Here is a 19,398-nt window from a genome sequence, read left to right as displayed (position 1 = left end):
TGTGCTTTAGAATAAAAGGCAGGCTTTGTCAGCAAGACGCAAGAGGGTAAGATATGTATTTCTTGATTCACATAAGGTAATCCTATGAACTCGTCAATATCCTGTGCTCAAGGAAAAGAGAAGAGAAAAACAACAAAAAGAGAAAGAACGCCAAGATCAGCAGTGTCAACAGGTTGTCCCTCGGCATCCTGTCTTCTTCATAGTAACATAATATTTGGGACAGCACATGTCTGCCCAAAACAAAGACTCCAGTTCCCAGCCTCCTTGACAGCCTTGTTGTGCATGTGACTCCAGCCTGGACAATGAAATGGAGCAACTCCAGGGTGAGAGTGAGAGGCCATTTGGAGCCATGGTGAGGAAGAGGAATAACAGAGAAGTGAGAGCACTTTATTCTGCTCCTGTTATGTTCCAAGCCAGGTCTGTTGCTTAGATGGTATTTCATTTTAGATCTTCACATGTACCTGTGGGAAGACATGACCTCTGTTTTGTCATTTAGGAACCTAAAGCTCAAATAAACATTTGAAATTTTCTTTAAAGACCGAGGGCTCCTATAGGAGAGGCCAGGTTATTTCCTATAGTAACTGTCATTGTGTTTCAGCATATTGCCTTCTCCCCTCCTCTCTCACAGGTGTCCTGAAGGTCTTTTCCTCTTCCCCATCCACTCCCTTAGTTGTGAGGGTCATTCACTTAGGAGCAACTAACAAAGACCAAGTGTCTCAAAGCAAGGCAGAGGATTTGGGTGTTTATTTGCCCTGGGAGGTTTTTCTACAACCAGAATCAGAGTTAGATCCAGTGGGAGGGAGGGAAGGGAGGTGAAGCGTGGGGCAACTGAAACAAATGGGAAGGAAAGGGAAGTTCAGTCCTACTGGAAAGGGAATTAGTAGAGTCTTTGCACCTGGGCAACCAGGGCCCTGAGAGCAAAATGAATCATGCTCAGTGTCACCAACCTGAGGACAGTGCCAGGTCCTCCAAGTCCCAAGTGACCCCACCATCTACATAAAATCAGCCATCTACCAGTCCCAATCCCAGTGGAGTGGCAGATGGACAGAAGGGAGAGGCTCACCCCAACCAAAGGGGGTCTGGAAAAAACCAATTGGATATTTCCTGATGAGCCAGGAAAGCAGTGTACACCTCACCCATGTCATCAAAGGCCTCTTAGTACAGGCATGCTATGAGGTGTGTTAAGTTTGGTTTTAAAATAGAAAGTTGGTTATTGTGTGCACTAATTGGAAGCAAAGGAAGCACTCATCAGCTCAGGCATTAAGTGACAAAAAGCTAAAGATGGGAAAAGAAAAGGAGGGATGAAATGGACGGCATTAAGAAGAAAGATTGGACGAGGTTTAGTGGTTGGCAACATATGAAAGAAGAAGGATAAAGAAGAGTCCATGACCCCAATATTCCCAGCCCCAATATTCACTGGGGTGAATAACACTACTACAGACAGAAATAAACAAGTAAGAAGCATAGGGGTTAGCATGGAAGGAAAAATCTATACCTTCTGCTTCAGACAGAAGGAATCAGAAGTAATATTTAGACACCCACATGGTAATGCTCACTAAGCTCAGAAGTGGAACTAGAACTTGGTGAAGAAATAAGAATGGAAGACAGGTCTGAGTCCGTTTGGCTATAAGACCTTGCAGTATCCTGGGTACAAGATTAACAATACTGCTTTTGGCTAGAAGCTCATCTGAACTCAGCTGATATGTTTCTACTACATGACTAGGCTCTCACATAGAGAAATTGAAAGGGAAGGAGGCAAAGGGCGGAGACCAAAACCTTTTGGACAAAGTTCAGAGGATGGACAGTAGTGCTAAATGCTGCAAATGGTGAAGGGAAAGCAAGACTGGGCAAAGGTTACACATTTGCAATTAGGAGAGCCAAGCTGCCTTCGCTAGTTCATTTTTGGTAATTTGTGGGATCCAGGATCAGAAGGGAGGGTATAAGGATTGGAGGTGCAGGAAAGACATAGAACCAAAGGCATGAACTTTCTGCTTTGGAAATCTGGGGCAGCACCTACTATTCTGAGATCATTATAGGGGAAAACTCAGCACAATTCACTCCCAGTTCTCCTGGAATGCAAACGCAAGGAGGATTTTGTGAAGGGAAGGGGGACCACAGGGTGCTATATCGAGGGAGCAGCACAGTTTGCTTGTCTTTTGTCCCAGGACAAGAGGTGTGTTAAGAGTCCATATTAAGCAGAAAGGATGATGGTTTTGCAGAAGCCCTGTTAATACAAAGGGCCCAGGTCCTAGAGCAAAAAGTGGATAGAGGAATGATGCAGTGGTAGAGGAAACTTTGGAAGAAAGAAAGGGTATCTTTTCCTCTGATGCTGGGAGGGAGGGAAAGATGGGAAAGATGTAGCCAAGTTTGAGCGTGAAAAGATGCTAAGAGAGACTTCACAGGAGAAATGACTAAAGTCTGTTGGATCTTTAGTGCATCCCCACTGTATGGTCAGAACAATGGATGAATAGAGGGGCACCCAAGCAGCCACACAGCTGCAACGGGATTGGCAAAGTTAGTATATTCATAAGACTCAGGATAGGACCTGAGAAGCTATAATGTGCGTGGAGGGGGGTCTTCAATCCCATTGGAGCCCCATCACGTTTTCCAGCAGCTGTAAAGTAGAAAGTACCTACTGTTTTAAGATTACTATAGGGAGAAACTCAGCCCAATTATTTCTCTTCCTCCTGGATTACAAATCAGAGAGGTTATGTATATGGTAAGCAAATGCCAACCCAAATGAACTGATCAGTAAAAATAATCATAATTTTTCTACATTAAAGTATGTGAATATAGGGTATAACTGAACAGGAAATTCATAAAAAGAAGATTCAGATGTGCATATCAAGAGCTTCAACCTCTACATGTAAAAGCTTAGCCGTGGTTGTATAAATTTAGCTGAGTCCAATTCTAGACAAAACCTGAGATGGTGAAGAAGGGAAGCTTTGTAATCACATAGGGAGCTTTTGACTACACCAATGAAAACCTAACCTGAAAGGACTTATGGAATAAGGAAAATGAATTCTCTCACATATCAAGAAGTTTCAAAGCTAGGTTCCAAAATTGATTATTCAGTAACCGGATAAAGTCACCCATGGACTAGATTCTAACCCGTTTACCATGCCCCATCCTCATCTTCTCAGCATGTTCTCCTCAGCCATCTTTTCAAGTTCCCAAGGAGGCCACCCTAGTTCCCATGGGGAAGTGGTTACATGCAGACAATAACATCTCAATACAGGAAAACTAGGGATCATTTCCTCCTGTGCAATTCTTCTGAAGAATAAGAAAACTTTTCCCAGAGCACCACCCTAAAGCAGACTTCCACTCACTGGCCAGACTGGGTCACATGCCCACTTTTAAACCAATCACTGGCAAGCAGATGAAGAGTATATGATAGGTGTAATCAAACAATCCCTGGGTACTGGATATTGAAAAAAATCAAGGTCTTATTAGCGAGAAAGAATAGAGAAAATGACTGTTAGCTGAGTGGTCAGCATTGCTTATCAGGCAAAGAATCACAACCAGTTCACAAATGAGGAGGGGGTTTTGTATGGCCAGCCAGGGACACAAAATAACTTCAAGGTATCTGACCTAGTTACTCAGCTAAAGTCCATCTTCACATGGCCAGTAAATAAGCCCTACCTTTAAACACTTTAAAACAATCATTTCAGTGAGGCAGCCTGGTAGAATAGGATTAGACAGATCTATATACCAATCCTAGCCCCATGACATGCATTTACATAAGTGACCCTTGCCACACCATTCCAAGGTATCTTCTTCCTCTCAAAACCTGTGTCTATTGTGGGGATTAATAAACAAAAAATCTCAGTGTGTAATAAGCACTGTGAAATATGAGGATTGAGATTATCTTTTAAATGATAATCCAAGGATTATAAATGGACTGTCCTGGTTTATAGTGAAGACTAATCATTGCTAAAATTATCCTACTGAATGTAGCTGTTGAACATAGGTTGATAAGGGGATCAGTCCACTCTGGCATAATAAGTACAAACCTAAAAATATTTTTATTTTTAGCAAAGAACTACTGCAAGATACATTTGGTTAAGACCATAATAACAGACCAAAATAAGTACTCATCAGCAAACTGGACATCCTGCTTTCTGATATATAAGTAAGAATTTAGGGAATTTATTGAAATAAATGTAGCATTAGCAGAAACATCATAAATGCTTAGCCAGAATAAATAGGAACAGTCCATAAGTACAGGGTAACTTCCAAATTCTTCACATTTCCATCCATCTACATAACACTCTCATACTGACCTTGGTGGAGTCCCATTTTTAATCTCTACTTGATTCACCTTACCTTTCACCTTTTCCCAGTTCACAAAGAGTCCTTCACCCTGTCTCTGTACCTGCCCCAATGCACACACCTCCCAATCTGAACTGCCTCCTTCCCTCCCCTCAGCCTATAAAATTCTTCCCATCCTTTTGTAAAGTAAAAGAGTCAAGGACCCTGCTCCAATAGCCTTCTGTTAAGATCTAGCCCTCAACCATCTATGCTGTCCTCTGCTGCTTCATGCTACACTTAAATTCCATCCAAGTTCACACTGAGTCGTACTGAGGGGAATTGAGATAGCAAGATAAGGGCTCTTGAGTCAGACAACACCTGAGTTCAAATCCTGGATCCAGCATTTAGTAGCTCTTTGACTTGGGGCAGTTTTATCTAAATTCGGGAGGGCCTCAATTTCCTTATCTTCAAATTGGGGATAACAACAGATTTCTCCACCTAGTCTTATTGCATATCAAGTAAAATAATACATTTAAAGAGTTTTTCATAGCATGTGGTACATGCTATAGGAAAAGAAAATTTCAGTAATTGTTGTTGACCACCTGTTACAATTGACCACTCTCAAACTACTTTCTGAGTCTTGCCTCACTGGTGTGACTGAAATTCCTGTGGACAATGACCTGGAAGGACCTCCTCTGCCCAGTTCTTCCATCAAGTCTTCTTGGGCCCCCAAGACCTAGGCTGAGGTGCAGGTCATGACTGAACTTTCCCTCTTGCCACTAACACACACAAGAATCAGAGATGCCAGTTCTGCCAGAGCCCTAGGTCGGGGTTGTCCCAGATATAACTGTTCCCTTGTATGTTTTTAGGGAAAGTTCTAATAAGAGTAAAGAATCATGTGCTATTAACACTTTCCAGAGGGCAGAACTGCCACAAGGAAGCAGGAGGGCATTGGCCTCTGGAAGGCAGGGGAGAAAGAATGCCAATGGCTAAGGCAGACAGGAGCCCAGATAAGTAAAGGTAGGGGGACAATGAAATGAAAGTGAGGACAAGTTATTCCTGCAACTCAAAAGCATGAAAGATGAGACCTGAGGGGGAAGACAGAACACAAAAACCAAAGCTCCAATATGGGAGAAGTGAAGAGAATGTTCTGGGTGAAGATTAAGGGAGAGGGAGACCTCAGGCGCCAGGCAGAGAAGCAACCATTCCATACTGGAGCAGTGGGACTTAAAGAGACTCATGCCGAGCACTCCCATCATTATGCCATCTCTTCAACTTGATAAAAATACTGGAAGTTACACTCTGACAAAACATGGGGTGAACAAGAGAGGGGACGATATGAGAAATGGAGAACAGTAATGGCAACCCAGAAGGAAAGGACCTCCAGAAAAGATGTCTCCAAGCAAGAAATGAGAATGGTAGACTACCTGACCATTATGTGAAATTATGAGAAGCTCTTGGAAGATTTAGGAGGATCAGCGACAGTTATAAAGCAAACCAAGTAAGTGGGAAACAGGACAATTAATAGGAAGTAAGAAATGGAGGCAGTCATAATGCATCACATGCTCAACTGTGAATATTTGCCTAGGCATAATAATGTAAACACCGCTGATTTAAGTAAAAAATAAACTAAAATAGAACTACATTGGAAGGGTGGAAGACAGGAAGCAGGGGAGGTGAGGGTGGGGTCAGAGTACTAACTCCTCACCTATTAAACCAATAATAAATAAGAGTCAGCATATTCTTTAGAAATATAGAGATGTGAAGAGATTCTGAAAGAATGGGAAATGGTTATCTCTGGAGAGAAGCTTTTTGGGGTATAGTGAAGAGCAGGGGTGTACTGGAGCAGGAGACTTACTAGGCCTCAGTACTATCCGACTTTTTAAAATGTATAAATGTACTATTTCAGTAAAATAAAATTTCAATAACAAAAAAAGGAAAAGGTTAAGTTGACCAGCCTATTTGAAGTCAATGCACTGGTTCCTCACCAACTGGCTGCTAATTAATGTATTACTTACAGTTCTTTTCCTTTCTCTGTTTTAAATTTTTTTTTACTCTTTTTCTTTAACTGGAAGGGTTTTGTCTGTTTCTATCTTTTGATCTCCAATCTGTTTTCTCAGTTTGGATTGTTTAAAATTTGTTTTTGTTTTTAGCTTTCACATATATGCTATTTCTCTTTCTCTGTCAACTTAGCATAATGTCCTCAAAATCCATCAGTGTTGTCACAGATGGCAAGATTTTATTATATATATATACACATGTATGTATATACACACACATACATACACACACCACAATTTATTTATCCACACATTACATGCAACTATGCACACTTAGGTTGCTTCCATAACTTGGCTATTGTAAACCATGCTGCAGTGAACATGGAGGTGTATACATATATCATTTTGAGTTAGTGTTTTCATTTTATTTGGATTAATACCTAGAAGTAGAGTTGCTGGGTTATATGGTAGTTCTATTTTAAATTTTCTTGTATTTCCCATAGTGTTGCACCAATTTACATTCCCACCAAAAATATAAAGGTTACCCTTTTCTCCACATCCTGCCAACACTTATTTCTTGTGTTTTTGGCAATAGCCATTCCAATCGGTATGAAATGATATTTCACTGTTGTTTGATTTGCATTTCCCTGACGATGATGTTGAGCATCTTTTCATGTCCTGTTGGTCTTTTGTATATCTTCTTAGGAAAAATGTCTATTCAGATCTTCTGCATGTTTTTTAATCAGATTGGTTGTTTTTGTTTTTGTTTTGTTTTTTTTGCTATTAAGTTGTATGAGTTCTTTACATATGGGGGGACCCCAAAGAACCCGAAATTATCTTCTGGAGGTGGGCCCCTTGTAGTACAGGTTTCTACCACCAGGCGAGTGTTCTAGGAACCCATCTGTATCAGTGTACCAGCAGGTGTTGTTGTAAGAGGCTGTGAATTTTTTGAAGGTTCTTTCAACACATTTGCCCATTTCATGATGGGAGATTTATGAGCCCATGTGCCCACACAACACTGAGTATTCATCACTTTTTGACCCAAAATGGCATGACCCCAATGCCATACACTACCTATTCACCCAATCTCACACCAAGCAACATTTTTTCTTTCCCCTGCTGAAAAAAAGTCCTCACAGGGAAACATTTTGCTGATGTGGAAAGGTGAAACAAAAAAAAAAACAGCAGAAGCATGAAAAGGCATCAAAATCAACAACTTCAAAAACTGTTTTTGAGGTACTGGAACTTCCATTCAAGATGGAGGCATAGATGAACATGGCTCGCCACCTTGCACAATCACAGCAAAAATTGCAAAAACTACACCTAAACTACAAAACAACTATCACCCAGATAGAGAAAATCAAGCTGTATAGAAGGAGGACAATCAAAGCATTAAAGAGAAGTCACATTCATCCAGACAGGCAGGAGGGGCAGAGGTGCACAGAGGTGCATGCAGACATGGAGAAGTAGTGGTGTGGAAGGGCAGTACCACACCCATGTGTGGTGGATAAAAATTGGGAGGGATACCTCGGGAGTGAGGGATCACAGCTCCATACCAGACCACCTAGCCCAAAGTTCCAGTGCCAGGAAGATAAGTCCCCATAACTTCTCTCTGTAAAAACCAGTGGGGACTGGGGCAGTGGAAGTAACTACCAGATTTTCAGGCATCTCCTCTTAAAGGGCCCAAAATTTAGGACTTCCTTCCTCTTGGCTCCAGCACCAGGGCAGCAGCTGAAAGGGCACCAGTGGTATGCCTATAGGGAGAAACTGAAGTGTCTGGCATCAGGGAGAGTGCTGGGGGACAGCATCCTCCCATACAAAACTCCAGAGGCAAGGCAGTGGCATTGCCCACTTTCTGAGCCCTCCCCCACATAGAACCACAGAGCAGTGACACCATATTGGAGACTCCATCAACCTGGTTCATGTGGGTTGTTCTGCCCTGGCAATTACCTAAGGCTGTGCCCCATCCAACTTACAGGTACGTTTTTCTACAATAGGCCACAATACTAAGACAGGAAGTCAAAGCAGCTCTACCTAATACATGGAAACAAACACAGGGAGGCTACCAAAATGAGCAGACAAGAAATATGGTCCAAATGAAAGAATAACACTCCAGAAAAACAACAAAACAAAATGGAGATAAGCAATCTATCAGATGCAGAGTTCAAAATACTCATTGTTAGGATATTCGAGGAACTTACTAGGTACCTCAACAGCATAAAAAAGACCCAACCAGAAATGAAGTTTACACCAAGTGAAATAAAGAAAAATTTACAGTGAAGTGGACTAAGCTGAGAATCAAATCAATGATTTGCAACATAAGGAAGAAAAAAACATTTAATCTGAACAGCAAGAAGAAAAAAGAATCCATTAAAGCAAACATAGGCTAAGAAACCTCTGCAACAACTTCAAATGCCCCAACGTTCGAATCATAGGAGTGCTGGAAGGAGAAAAGGAAGGGCAAAAAATTAAAAACTTACTTGAAAAAAATAATGAAAGAAAACTTCCCTAAATTAGTGAAGGAAATAGACATACAAGTCCAGGAAGCACACAGTCCCAAACAGGATGGACACAAATAGGACCACACCAAGACACCTCATAATTAAAATGCCAAAGATTAGCCCCAGCTAGTGTGGCTCAGTTGACTGAGCACTGGCCTGTGAACCAAAGGGTCACCTGTTCAATTCCCAGTCAGGGCACATGCCTAGGTTGTGGCCCAGGACTCCAGTAGGGGGCATGTGAGAGGCAACCATACACTGATGTTTCTCTTCCTCTCTTTCTCTCTCCCTTCCCCCGTTTCTGGAAATGAATAAATAAAATCTTTAAAAATAAACATTTTAAGCTGCCAAAGATTAAAGAGAGAATCTTAAAATGAGCAAGTGAAAAGCAGATTGTTACCTGCAAGGGAGTTCCTATAAGACTCTCAGCTGATTTCTCAAAAGAAACTTTGCAAACAAGAAGGGACTGGCAAGAAATATTCAAAGTGATGAAGAGCACGGACCTACAACCTAGATTACTCTATCCAGCAAACTTACCATTTAGGATGGAAGGGCAGAAAAAGTGCTTCCCAGACAAGGTAAAGCTAAAGAAGTTCATCATCTCCAAGCTATTATTATATCTAATGTTAAAGGGACTTATTTAATAAAAAGAAGATCAAAACTATGAACAATAAAGTGGCAATAAATTCACAACTATCAGCAATTGAATCTAAAAACAAACTAAGCAAAAAGGAGAACAGAGACAGAATTACAGATATGGACGTCATTTGGAGGGTTGTCAGTAGAGAGGGGGAAGGGGGAGAATGGTAGAGAATGGGGGGAAATGTGCCAGGATTAAGTACAAATTGGTAGATACAGAATAGACAGGGGGGTGTTGAGGACAGTATAGCAAATGGAGAAGCCAAAGAACTTATGTGCCTGATCCATGGACATGCACTAAGGAGGGGGGATTACCAGAAGGAATGGTGGATACCAGGTGGAGGGGACAAAGGGGGAAAAATTGGGACAAGTGTAATAGCATAACCAATAAAATATATTTTTAAAAAACTGTTTTAAGCAGTCAAAAAAGTCTTGAATTGTTAAACAGATATGGCATTTTGAAGGTGACTGAAGTTTAAACATATAAAAATAAATGCGAAATTTTTATAAACAAGTTCCAGGGTTTTGAGAGTCCTCCCCCTGGTTACCAGTCGCTTATCAGGTACAGTTTGCAAATATTTTCTCCCATTCAGTGGATTTTCATTTTGTTGATGGTTTCCTTTACTGTACAGAAACTTTTTAGTATAATGTTGTCCCATTTATATATTTTTGCTTTTGTTGTTTTTGCTTTTGCTGTCAGATTCAAAAAATTATCACCAAGACCTATGGAAAGGAGTTTATCGTCTGTGTTTTTTTCTGAGAGTTTTATGGTTTTAGATCTTACATTCAAATCTTTAATCCATTTTGAGTTCATTTTTGTGTATGATACAAGATAGTGGTTGAGTTTTATTCTTTTTCATGTGGATATCCAGCTTTCTCAGCAATACTTATTGAAAAGATTGTTCTTTCCCCATTATCACATTTTATATAACTGTAGGTATCAGGACTAGCTAGAGAGCAGACAGAGGGTGAAGTGATGTCGTTTCAGAGGGGTTGCCTAGTATTGGCAACACTGTCTGTCACTTCCCCTCATGGTCACACCGACTTGGGTCTTCAGTAGTGGTCCTCTTTTTAAATACAGCTTCTCAAGTCCTTTTTTGGCACCCTAATAATAGTGAGCACCCTGGCTGGGGTTCAACTACAGAAGTTAATAGGATACAGCTTGGGGATGATAATCGTGAGGGACAGGATGGTGTTAAAAACACTGAAAAAAGGCAAGATCCAGCTCCAGCAGGGCCAAATATGTGCTAGCAGAGGAAAGCAGTAGAAATTAGGACAAAACGGGGTTCCTTGCACAAGTCTGCCGATAGTCAGCCAGCTGTGATTGTGTCTTGGAGAAACAGCATCAGTGAGGATAACTTAAGAGTGATGAAGCTTTGCTGCCTACAAAGCTCATCCCCTCTACTAACCAGTTGGAGCCTGTGGTAGGAAGACCCCAGTACTGCCGACAACGATCCCTCCTCCCTGTCTTCCCGCCTTTGCTTAGTCTCCTCCCACATTGTACCAGCCTTCTGTCTGAGTCCCTCTCAGATCACTTGCACAAAGGGAACCAAGCTACCATATTGTGAGCAGTTTTCAGGCAAAGACCCCTGTGATGAGAAGCTAAAGGCCTCTCCACAACAGCTGCACGAGTGAGTCTGGAAGCAGATCCTTCCTCTCAGTCAGGCCGGCAGGCGGCCGCAGCCCGACATCTTGATTACCTTCTCATAAGAGTCCCTGAGTGAGGACCAACCAGTACAGCTGCTCCTGAATTCTTGATCCTCAGAAGGCACACGAGATAATAAGTTTGTCATTTTAAGTCACTAAGTTTTGGGGTAGTTTGTTACACTGGGGGCCATGATAAGTCACGTAATTTGCCCAAGGTCTCATAGTAATTACAAGCCTTAGGTCTTGAATTCTACTTTTATAGCTCTTTCTACATAAGCACCAACTCACTCAACAAATATTTCAATGACTTTCGTGTTAAATAAAATGTCAAGGGTTGTTGGGCTCTACAACCTGTAAAAATGATGCTTTAAAAGAAACACCAGGTAGATGAAAATAAGCATTGGATGAAGCACCTTTTGCAACTGCTGAGTGCCCTAATATTTCTTGCTATTCAGGTTGCGGGCAGAGGCAGGTGCCACAAAAAAGAGGAAGTGTTCTGATCCTTGATTGGGGCTTCTTGCCAGCGTTTGGTCTTATCCTCTGCAGTGCACAATTTGTGATAAAATTGGCAAGAGAATGTATGCTCCAGTAACTTGGCCAATTGCATTAGCAAACACAAAGCCTTAAAGAGTATTATTCATGATAAAAGCTGACCAAGGGTTCTTACATTAGAAGAATAGGGGTGGGAGAGCCCTAATATATGTGGAAAACCTGAACACAACAAAACCAAAGGCAGAGGCATACAATGCTGACATTCTTTTGGCTTTTATTCTTGGAAACAAAATACATCTTTCCTGTTCTTACAACCACTGAGATTTTTTTCTAAGCCCAAGAAACCTCATTTGCTTATAAACAAATCCTATATTTCTAAAGTGGAGATATTCAAAATGGCTAAATGTGGACTCAGTTTTTCCAGATAGGGCCAACTTAGAGGCCTGGGAAGCAGGGAAGCAGGAGAACTCCACTTGGTGGGAAGTGGGAAGAGTAAATCAGGGACCCATTGGGCCGCTAATATCTACTGAATATTAGTGGACATGTTTTCATAATCATGAGCTGCTGTGAATGACCATCTCTTCTTTTACTCCTCAGCTTCCTGAAGGTAAAGGAGTGAGATGAGCCCAAAGCACTCAATAGCTGACCCCAGAGCCAGTAAAAATCTGTTCATTTATAAAGTTTCTTGCCCATAACTGGAGGAGAGAGTCCTCCACAAGTAAACTGTCTGAAAACTAATATGTATGTGTGTGTATGTGTACATATATGTGTGAAAACATATATGTGCTTGTGCATGGTTGCTGGGGTTATCAGTAAATAATTCTGCTGTGTCTCATTCCACTGACTTTCCAGTGCATGTGAGTAAAACAAACCAATAAAGCCTACAAGACTGAGTCATCTGAACCTTGCCAAACTCACCCAACTTTTTTCTTTTATTCTCCCCAAAGTTATGGTTAGGTTTCAGCTACAAAGGGTCCCCTTAGCCTCTTCTCCAGGTGGTGACATTTCCTGCTTCTCCTGCTTTACCCCCCTATCCTTCCTCTGTAAGGCTGGCTTTTTCTGTATTCAGATCCCTGCCCACCCAATATAAAGTAAACATCCTCAGTACCCCTCAGCCCCTGTCTTCTGCTGAGTCACTGTTGACTGCTTATCACCATCAGAAATTAACTCCATATTTATGTAATGAAAGCATAATATAACCTGACCATTTACTGAGCAGTTTCACATGCCAAGCACTGTTCTAAGGGCTTGTTTCATAGTAACTCATTTAGTGCTGCTAATAATCCATTATGCCCATTACAGACGAGGTAACCAGCACACCGACAAGTTAAATATTTGAACTGGTGCAGCTACTTAGTGGTTAAGCCAGGACCAATCACAAAAATTTGTATGTGTCTGTCTTCCCATTAAGCTGTAAGCACCAAGGAAGAAAGACCTTTGCAGGTTTTGTTCACTTCTGTATATCAGCACCCACCCTGGCACATAGTAGGTGCTCAGCATATTCCCCTTCTAATTGCTGAATAAACATGAAGTTTTCAAAGCCCTGCCCCTGCTTTATCCTTTCTATTTTCTGGGAGATGTATGTAAAGTTATGCAATCATCTATTAACTTTTTAAAAATATTTTATTTATTTATCTTTTTAGAGGGGAAGGGAAGGAGAGGGGAAAGAAACATCAATGTATGGTTGCTTCTTGTGCATCCCCTGCAGGGAACTGGCCTGCAACCCAAGCATGTGCCCTGACTGGGAATCGAACCGAGATCACCTCGTTCGCAGTCCCACACTCAATCCACTGAGCTACACCAGCCAGGACCTCATCTACTAACTTTTACCACGTCAGTGATCATGAGATCTCTGCTCAAAGACCCCAGCTACTCAAGTTAAGTATCAAAAAGTCTCCTCACGTGGGTGCGCTCCTGGTGTTGAGACAGAAGTGTCCTTTCAGCCCAGCCAAGAGCTCTGCCAGCTCTGAGTAGACAAAGGCACTATGCTGCAGGCTCTCCAGGCGTTCGTCCTGGGACCAGAGTCTGTTCTGTTTCTCATTGTTTCTTGCTGGAAGCCGTGCCCTCCTGTGTGATCTGTGCAAGGACCATGTGGAGTTTTACAAAATTTCAACACTCTCCTAGTGGGTTGGGCTGGGTTCTGGAGAAAAGACCCTCAAACATTTGCCAGGAAATAACAGGACCAGAGCCCTGGATCCTTTCGGACATTCTCAAGAGAAGGGATACATGAGGTCTCTGGTTTTGAAAATAGACAAAAAACAGGGAAAAAGAAAACAGTAGGGTAGCTAAATATTAAAATATTCTCACTAATAAGAAAATGAAAAATTTACAATTTAACTAAGTGCATTATTTCCCAAGGGCATTCTGTCACTCAATGTTGTCTTCTGGATTCTTGCAAACGTTCAAAGGTGGGCGGGATTAACGCTCCTGTAGCTGAACATCAGTGAGCCTCCAGCTCACACTCCCAGCGGAGAGCTGAAACCAGGGCTGCACGCACTGGCACCCAGCACATCGACCCCTCAAGACGCAGGCGCCTCTCTCGATCACTTCTGAAAAACCATTGAGAGCAACCCACGTGGGAAGATCCCCTCTCCTCCAACCCCAACTCCCATCCCTGTTCTCCAAGCCTTGGTCTGCGCGCCTTTCTCTCCGCGCTCGCTCAGCTGTCGCACGCTCCTGGAGGCCTGGGAGCAGAGCCTTCTGTCCACTAAAAAGGAGCGCGTGGTGGCTGGAAGGAGGGCAGAGCGTGGAGGCCAGGCAAGTGGTACAGGCACGGGATCCCGAAGACTTCTGAGCTTGGCTTTACCAAGCTGCTGTGTCCAGGGTCCTGTCCCGGTAGGAAAAGTTTAAGACTTAGCAGAAGGAAACTACGGAGCATCTTCCCTGCGCTCAAAGTTGTGCGAACTCAATGAATAACACTCAGCCACTGCCTTCGAGGCGCTCAAGTCTGATGGCCTGCACGGGCTGCGACAGCGCTGCACACGAGGCTGGGGAAGAGGACATGAAAAGGAGAGGGTGTGTGAGTGAGAACATAGAAGGTGTCTTAGTCCAGCCCAGAAATCAGAGAAGACTCCACAGAGGAGGTGAAGCCTTTAAAGAGGTCTGAGGTACGAACAGAAGTTGGGCAGAAGGAGAGGGGAAAGTCTCCCTTCAAAGGCCCAGAGACAAAAGAGAAGAACACGCATCGCGGATCTTACTGGGGCACTGGGCAGTGGGTGGTGTGAGCAATAGATAGGGTGGCAACCTCTCCTTCACTTCTGCAGGGACCGCGTGGATTCGCAGTCAGAATCCCTGTAGCTCAGGGGTCCACATATTAGGCGTAAGCGAGCACGTTTCAAGTCTTGAGTGACTGCTTTGCGCCGAGATGCGCGCTGAGGCTATCCGCCTGAGCTCTAGGCAAACTGGGAAGCGAAAAGGCCGTCTCAGGGATGTCTCTGCTCTGGACAGTGGCCTGGTGGCCAAAAGCCCTAGCTTCCAGCTGTGATAAAGTAAGAGGCGCCTGTACACGACCTCTGTTCTAAGGCTTGTTCCAGCAGTGACCAAAGCTGCTGCTTCTCTCCAGGGGCCTCCTCTCCAGGATTTCTGCCTCGTTGCCTAGGCCTGGCGGGGAGACAGAGCTCAAAGAGACAGGCAGCGCAAAAGAGTTAGGGGAATGGGCTGAAGACAGCACCCGGTCAGGCCTCGGGATCACGGGAATTCTGAGGAGTCCTGAATAAACCCACGGCCAACCAGCACCATGTAATGGGTGTATGTGGCTGCGCTGGTCGTTTAGGAGACTCCACGAAGCCAGGGCCCACCCCACCCAGAGTTCCCTTGCAGCGCTGAGTTCAAGTCCCAAGGCCAAGAAGGGCAGGGGAATGGTGATGCCCGCCGGGGTCAATGCATCCTGATCCAGCCACCCTGGGGCTCGGGACCACTGGGAAGTTGGGTAGTGCCCCGCGCAACAACTGCTACCCCATCTTTTGAAGCTTTTGGTACTGATCTGCTCCAGAGTCTGGAAATAAGAACTAGGGCGGAGTGTGAGATGTTTAGAGAAAAGCCCGGGCGCGGCAGTAGGAGGAGGAAGAATTGAGAAAGTGAAGGAGGACCTGCCCGAGCTGCCTCAGGGCAATCCGTGTGAGTTGGCCTGGAAGCGGGGAAGAGAAGAAGGGTCTACGACACTGTGCCAGATCCCCTGTCTGAGCAGTTTCCAAGAGGCTGGTTGGCATTAACCCAAACTTCTGAGTGTGGCTTCAGTGTCCCCTGAGGGTTCTGGTGTGCGAATTTGGCCCACCCCCGCCGGGTGCTAGACCCCGGCAGACTACAGCATTTCCGTCTTTCCTTCCCAACACTGTCTCGATTCTCCGGTAGGAACTCGAATCTCCTGACCCCTGGGCTGAGTCTGCAGGCTAACTCCACTTAGGTAAAGGTTACCTGCGAGTCTCCGGGACTGGGCTGAAAAGAGCTTCCACTTTCTGGTACCCCAAGCTACATGAAACTTACAGAGAAAACAGGGGTAGAGGGCAGGCTGGAGGCCAGGACTCCAGCTGAGAGCAAGGCAAAGACCGCTCACCTCCTCTCGAGCCCACGCAGAGGTGGAGCCGCTGGCGCGAGGTGTAGGAGTTCACTCAAGGAGGCCAAGGTCGGATCAGAGCCCTAAGTGAATCAAGAACAGGCACGACAACTAGCCTCCCAGTTCGATTCATCTCCGTGGCTGGGTTCGATGGCTCCAATAATCTCGTCGAGAGTTCCGCGTTTAGCTGCAACACCAGGCAATCCGAAGTGGGGCCGTGTAAAATAGAAAATAATGAGGGTTTTCAATACCTGTACACCCCGTGTCACCATTTCCCTCTGGAGTCACTTTTTGCAAATGTCTTAGCCTTTCTTAACCTTAGTTTCCTAATCTGTAAAATGGGCGTAGCGTCCACTTCGCTGAAAAGCACACTAAGGGTGAACAATACCTCGTGTCTTTCTAATCATAGGAAGGAGAAACAAAGTCCTCATCTCAAACTTGACACACTATATGCTGAAGAAAGGCACTCTCTCCCTGCCTCCTTGTTCTCTGCCTGGTTCTCCCCCACCCCCAACCCCTCCCAGCGCGCGGAGCGGTGCTCGTTTCTGGTCGGTCTTCCCGAGAGAGGCTGGTGCAAAAGCCAATAAGCCTGGAACACACGCAGGTCCTGCTGGACCTGGGACAATGGTTTCCATTTAATAAATATTTCCCCCAAGGGCATTTCACATCGGGCAGGCAATTATTCAAAGGAAACAGGCGTGCAGGTCTGCTCTGCGGGTTATTTCGTCCTTTTTACCCGAAAATGCTCATCTGACACAAGAAATGAGTCTCGCTTTCTCGCTGGGTGGGAGGCACTGAGGGACAAACTGGCCGTGGGTGCGGATACAGACTGAGTCTCCGCTCTAAGGCCGCTGCACAGGGGGCAACTGGGAAGCCCCACGCCCTGCTATGCACCTGCTGCTGGCCTCCAGGCTACCTTTCCTGTGTCGGGAGATATGGAGGGAAAGTTGGGGGTTTAAAAAACACTAAAGACTAATGACATAAATAGGAATAGCGATGGAGATCTCATTCCCGCCCCCTCCAAGAAAGTGAAGAGCAGGTCGCAGTGCTCTTCAAAGCTCACCAACCGGGTTGAAACCTCCGCACTGCGGGACTCAAGGGTTTCAGGCATCGTCAGGAAAGGCACCCCGGAGCTCGCCCGGGGCCCAGCGCTTTGCCAGCGCGCCGTGCCCCGGGGCAGGGGTGGAGGCGGCACCTCAGGGACCTCCCATGAGACCGCAATCCAAGAACTGCGGAAGGGACGGCTGGAAAGTTTATTTTTCTTTTTAACCTCAGTTTGATATATTGTTTTTCTCGCCAAAGATCTTTGACAAGGGCCGGGAAGGGGGTAAAGTGCTGTGCTGACATTTCGAGACGAGGCTGCCCTATTTACCAACGTGCCTTCTCTGCTCCCTCCCTTTGCTACCCCTCTCCCGGGTCTTTGTATTCTAAGCCTTAATTCTCCTTTGCAAACCGGGAAAGACAACAGACACAAAGCGTTTTATTTGTTGACAGTGCCAGAAATAACACGGAGTCCAAGTCCCAAACCTTGGGCTGGCCGCTCTCTTCCCATCTCAGTCTCCCGCTCATACCTCTCCCCGCCCCCACCAGTCGCGCTCCCTCTAGCCTCGGCAGGCGCGTTGTCCTGTGCGCCCCCACTCCTCCTCTGCTGCTGATTGGAGCCCAGGTTGGGGAGTCACCGCCCCACGCTTATGTCAGAGTGCGTGCCGTCCCGGCCCACCTCGCCTTTGAACTTCGCCGCTTTTGGCTCCCATTCACCAGCCTCCCCGCATTCTCAGCCAGGTGCTGCGCTAGGCGAGGCAGCTCCGGGAAAGACACGGGCGGGGGGAGGGAGCTACTGCCGTAGACACGGTAGAGAAGAAAACTAGAGAAAGCAAAAGTGGAAAGGGGGAGAAGGAGGAGCTTCCTGCCCTCTCCAGCTAATTACCTGGCCACTTAATCCCAGAGACTCCGGTATTTGGGCCCCAGCGAGTGTCAGCAGCCCCCAAGCCCGGCCACCCTCTCCTCTCCTCCCCCGCCCTTCCTGTCCCCACTCGCCCCTCCGGGCCTGCCTGGGTGCGAAGACTGGCATGATCAGCTGAACTTTTCGAGGTTAGCGCTTCTCTCTGGCTTCCCCTCAGCAGTGTGGAGGCGAGGGGAGCGCAGAATCCCGGCTCAGGACGGACAGACAGACAGACAGACAGACAACAGCGTCCAGCTCGCCTGCAGAACCCCTGCACTCCCCACCCCCACCCGCCTAGCCTCCGGGACCATGTCCAAACCTTCAGACCACATCAAGCGACCCATGAACGCCTTCATGGTATGGTCCCGAGGCCAGAGGCGCAAGATGGCCCAGGAAAACCCCAAAATGCACAACTCAGAAATCAGCAAACGTCTAGGCGCCGAGTGGAAGCTTCTGTCGGAGGCAGAGAAGCGGCCGTACATCGACGAAGCCAAGCGGCTCCGCGCGCAGCACATGAAAGAGCACCCCGACTACAAATACCGGCCGCGGCGCAAGCCCAAGAACCTGCTCAAGAAGGACAGGTATGTCTTCCCCTTGCCCTACCTGGGCGACACGGACCCGCTCAAGGCGGCCGGCCTGCCCGTGGGGGCCTCCGACGGCCTCCTGAGCGCGCCCGAGAAAGCCCGGGCCTTCTTGCCGCCCGCCTCGGCGCCCTACTCCCTGCTGGACCCTGCGCAGTTTAGCTCAAGCGCCATCCAGAAGATGGGTGAAGTGCCCCACACCTTGGCCACCGGCGCGCTGCCCTACGCGTCCACCCTGGGTTACCAGAACGGCGCCTTCGGCAGCCTCGGCTGCCCGAGCCAGCATACGCACACGCACCCGTCCCCCACCAACCCGGGCTACGTGGTGCCCTGTAACTGTACCGCCTGGTCTGCCTCCACCCTGCAGCCCCCTGTCGCCTACATCCTCTTCCCGGGCATGACCAAGACTGGCATAGACCCTTATTCATCAGCCCACGCCACGGCCATGTAACCCCCAGCTCGGCCCGCCAGACCTGGAGGGCGGCCTGGAATCCGGGTTTGTATCCCGTCCTCTGCGCCTAGCTGGGGCCTGCGGACGCCTCGGGGCCATCCCTGCCGACTGCCCTTTACCCTACCCCAGACGCTGCCTCTCTCTTCCAAGGGGATGGTGGGAGCGTCCTACTGGACCCAAGGCGCAGACAGGTGCCAGAAACTTGGGAACATTATGACCGCTATACAGTTGCCCCTTCCCCAACTGTCCCAAATCAAATCTCCAACTGTACCTTTGGACAAACAAAGCAGGCAGTTTGCTTTATTTACGTCCCCTTCTCTCTTCTCTGATGGGCTTTGGACTCCA

At 46.1% G+C, this 19,398-nt stretch overlaps 1 protein-coding gene across 1 annotated transcript; it reads left to right on the top strand.

The window, feature by feature from the left end:
* The first annotated feature begins 18,330 nt into the window (after window positions 1–18,330).
* Window positions 18,331–19,053, top strand: SOX14 (SRY-box transcription factor 14). Its single transcript, XM_037061215.1, has one exon. It carries the CDS (start codon window positions 18,331–18,333, stop codon window positions 19,051–19,053), a length of 723 nt encoding a protein of 240 aa, XP_036917110.1.
* Window positions 19,054–19,398: the final 345 nt, after the last annotated feature.

Source organism: Sturnira hondurensis, unplaced genomic scaffold, assembly GCF_014824575.4.
Source record: "Sturnira hondurensis isolate 20B ecotype Veracruz unplaced genomic scaffold, ASM1482457v3 Scaffold0013299, whole genome shotgun sequence".
NCBI classification, from domain to species: Eukaryota; Metazoa; Chordata; class Mammalia; order Chiroptera; family Phyllostomidae; genus Sturnira; species Sturnira hondurensis.
The sequence above is the reverse complement of the archived record's forward strand: the minus strand, read 5'-3'. Positions and strand labels throughout refer to the sequence as shown.

What these genes read in the sequence shown, in the direction of transcription:
- SOX14 (XM_037061215.1), top strand. Translation starts at nt 18,331, where the DNA reads ATGTCCAAACCTTCAGACCACATCAAGCGACCCATGAACGCCTTCATG.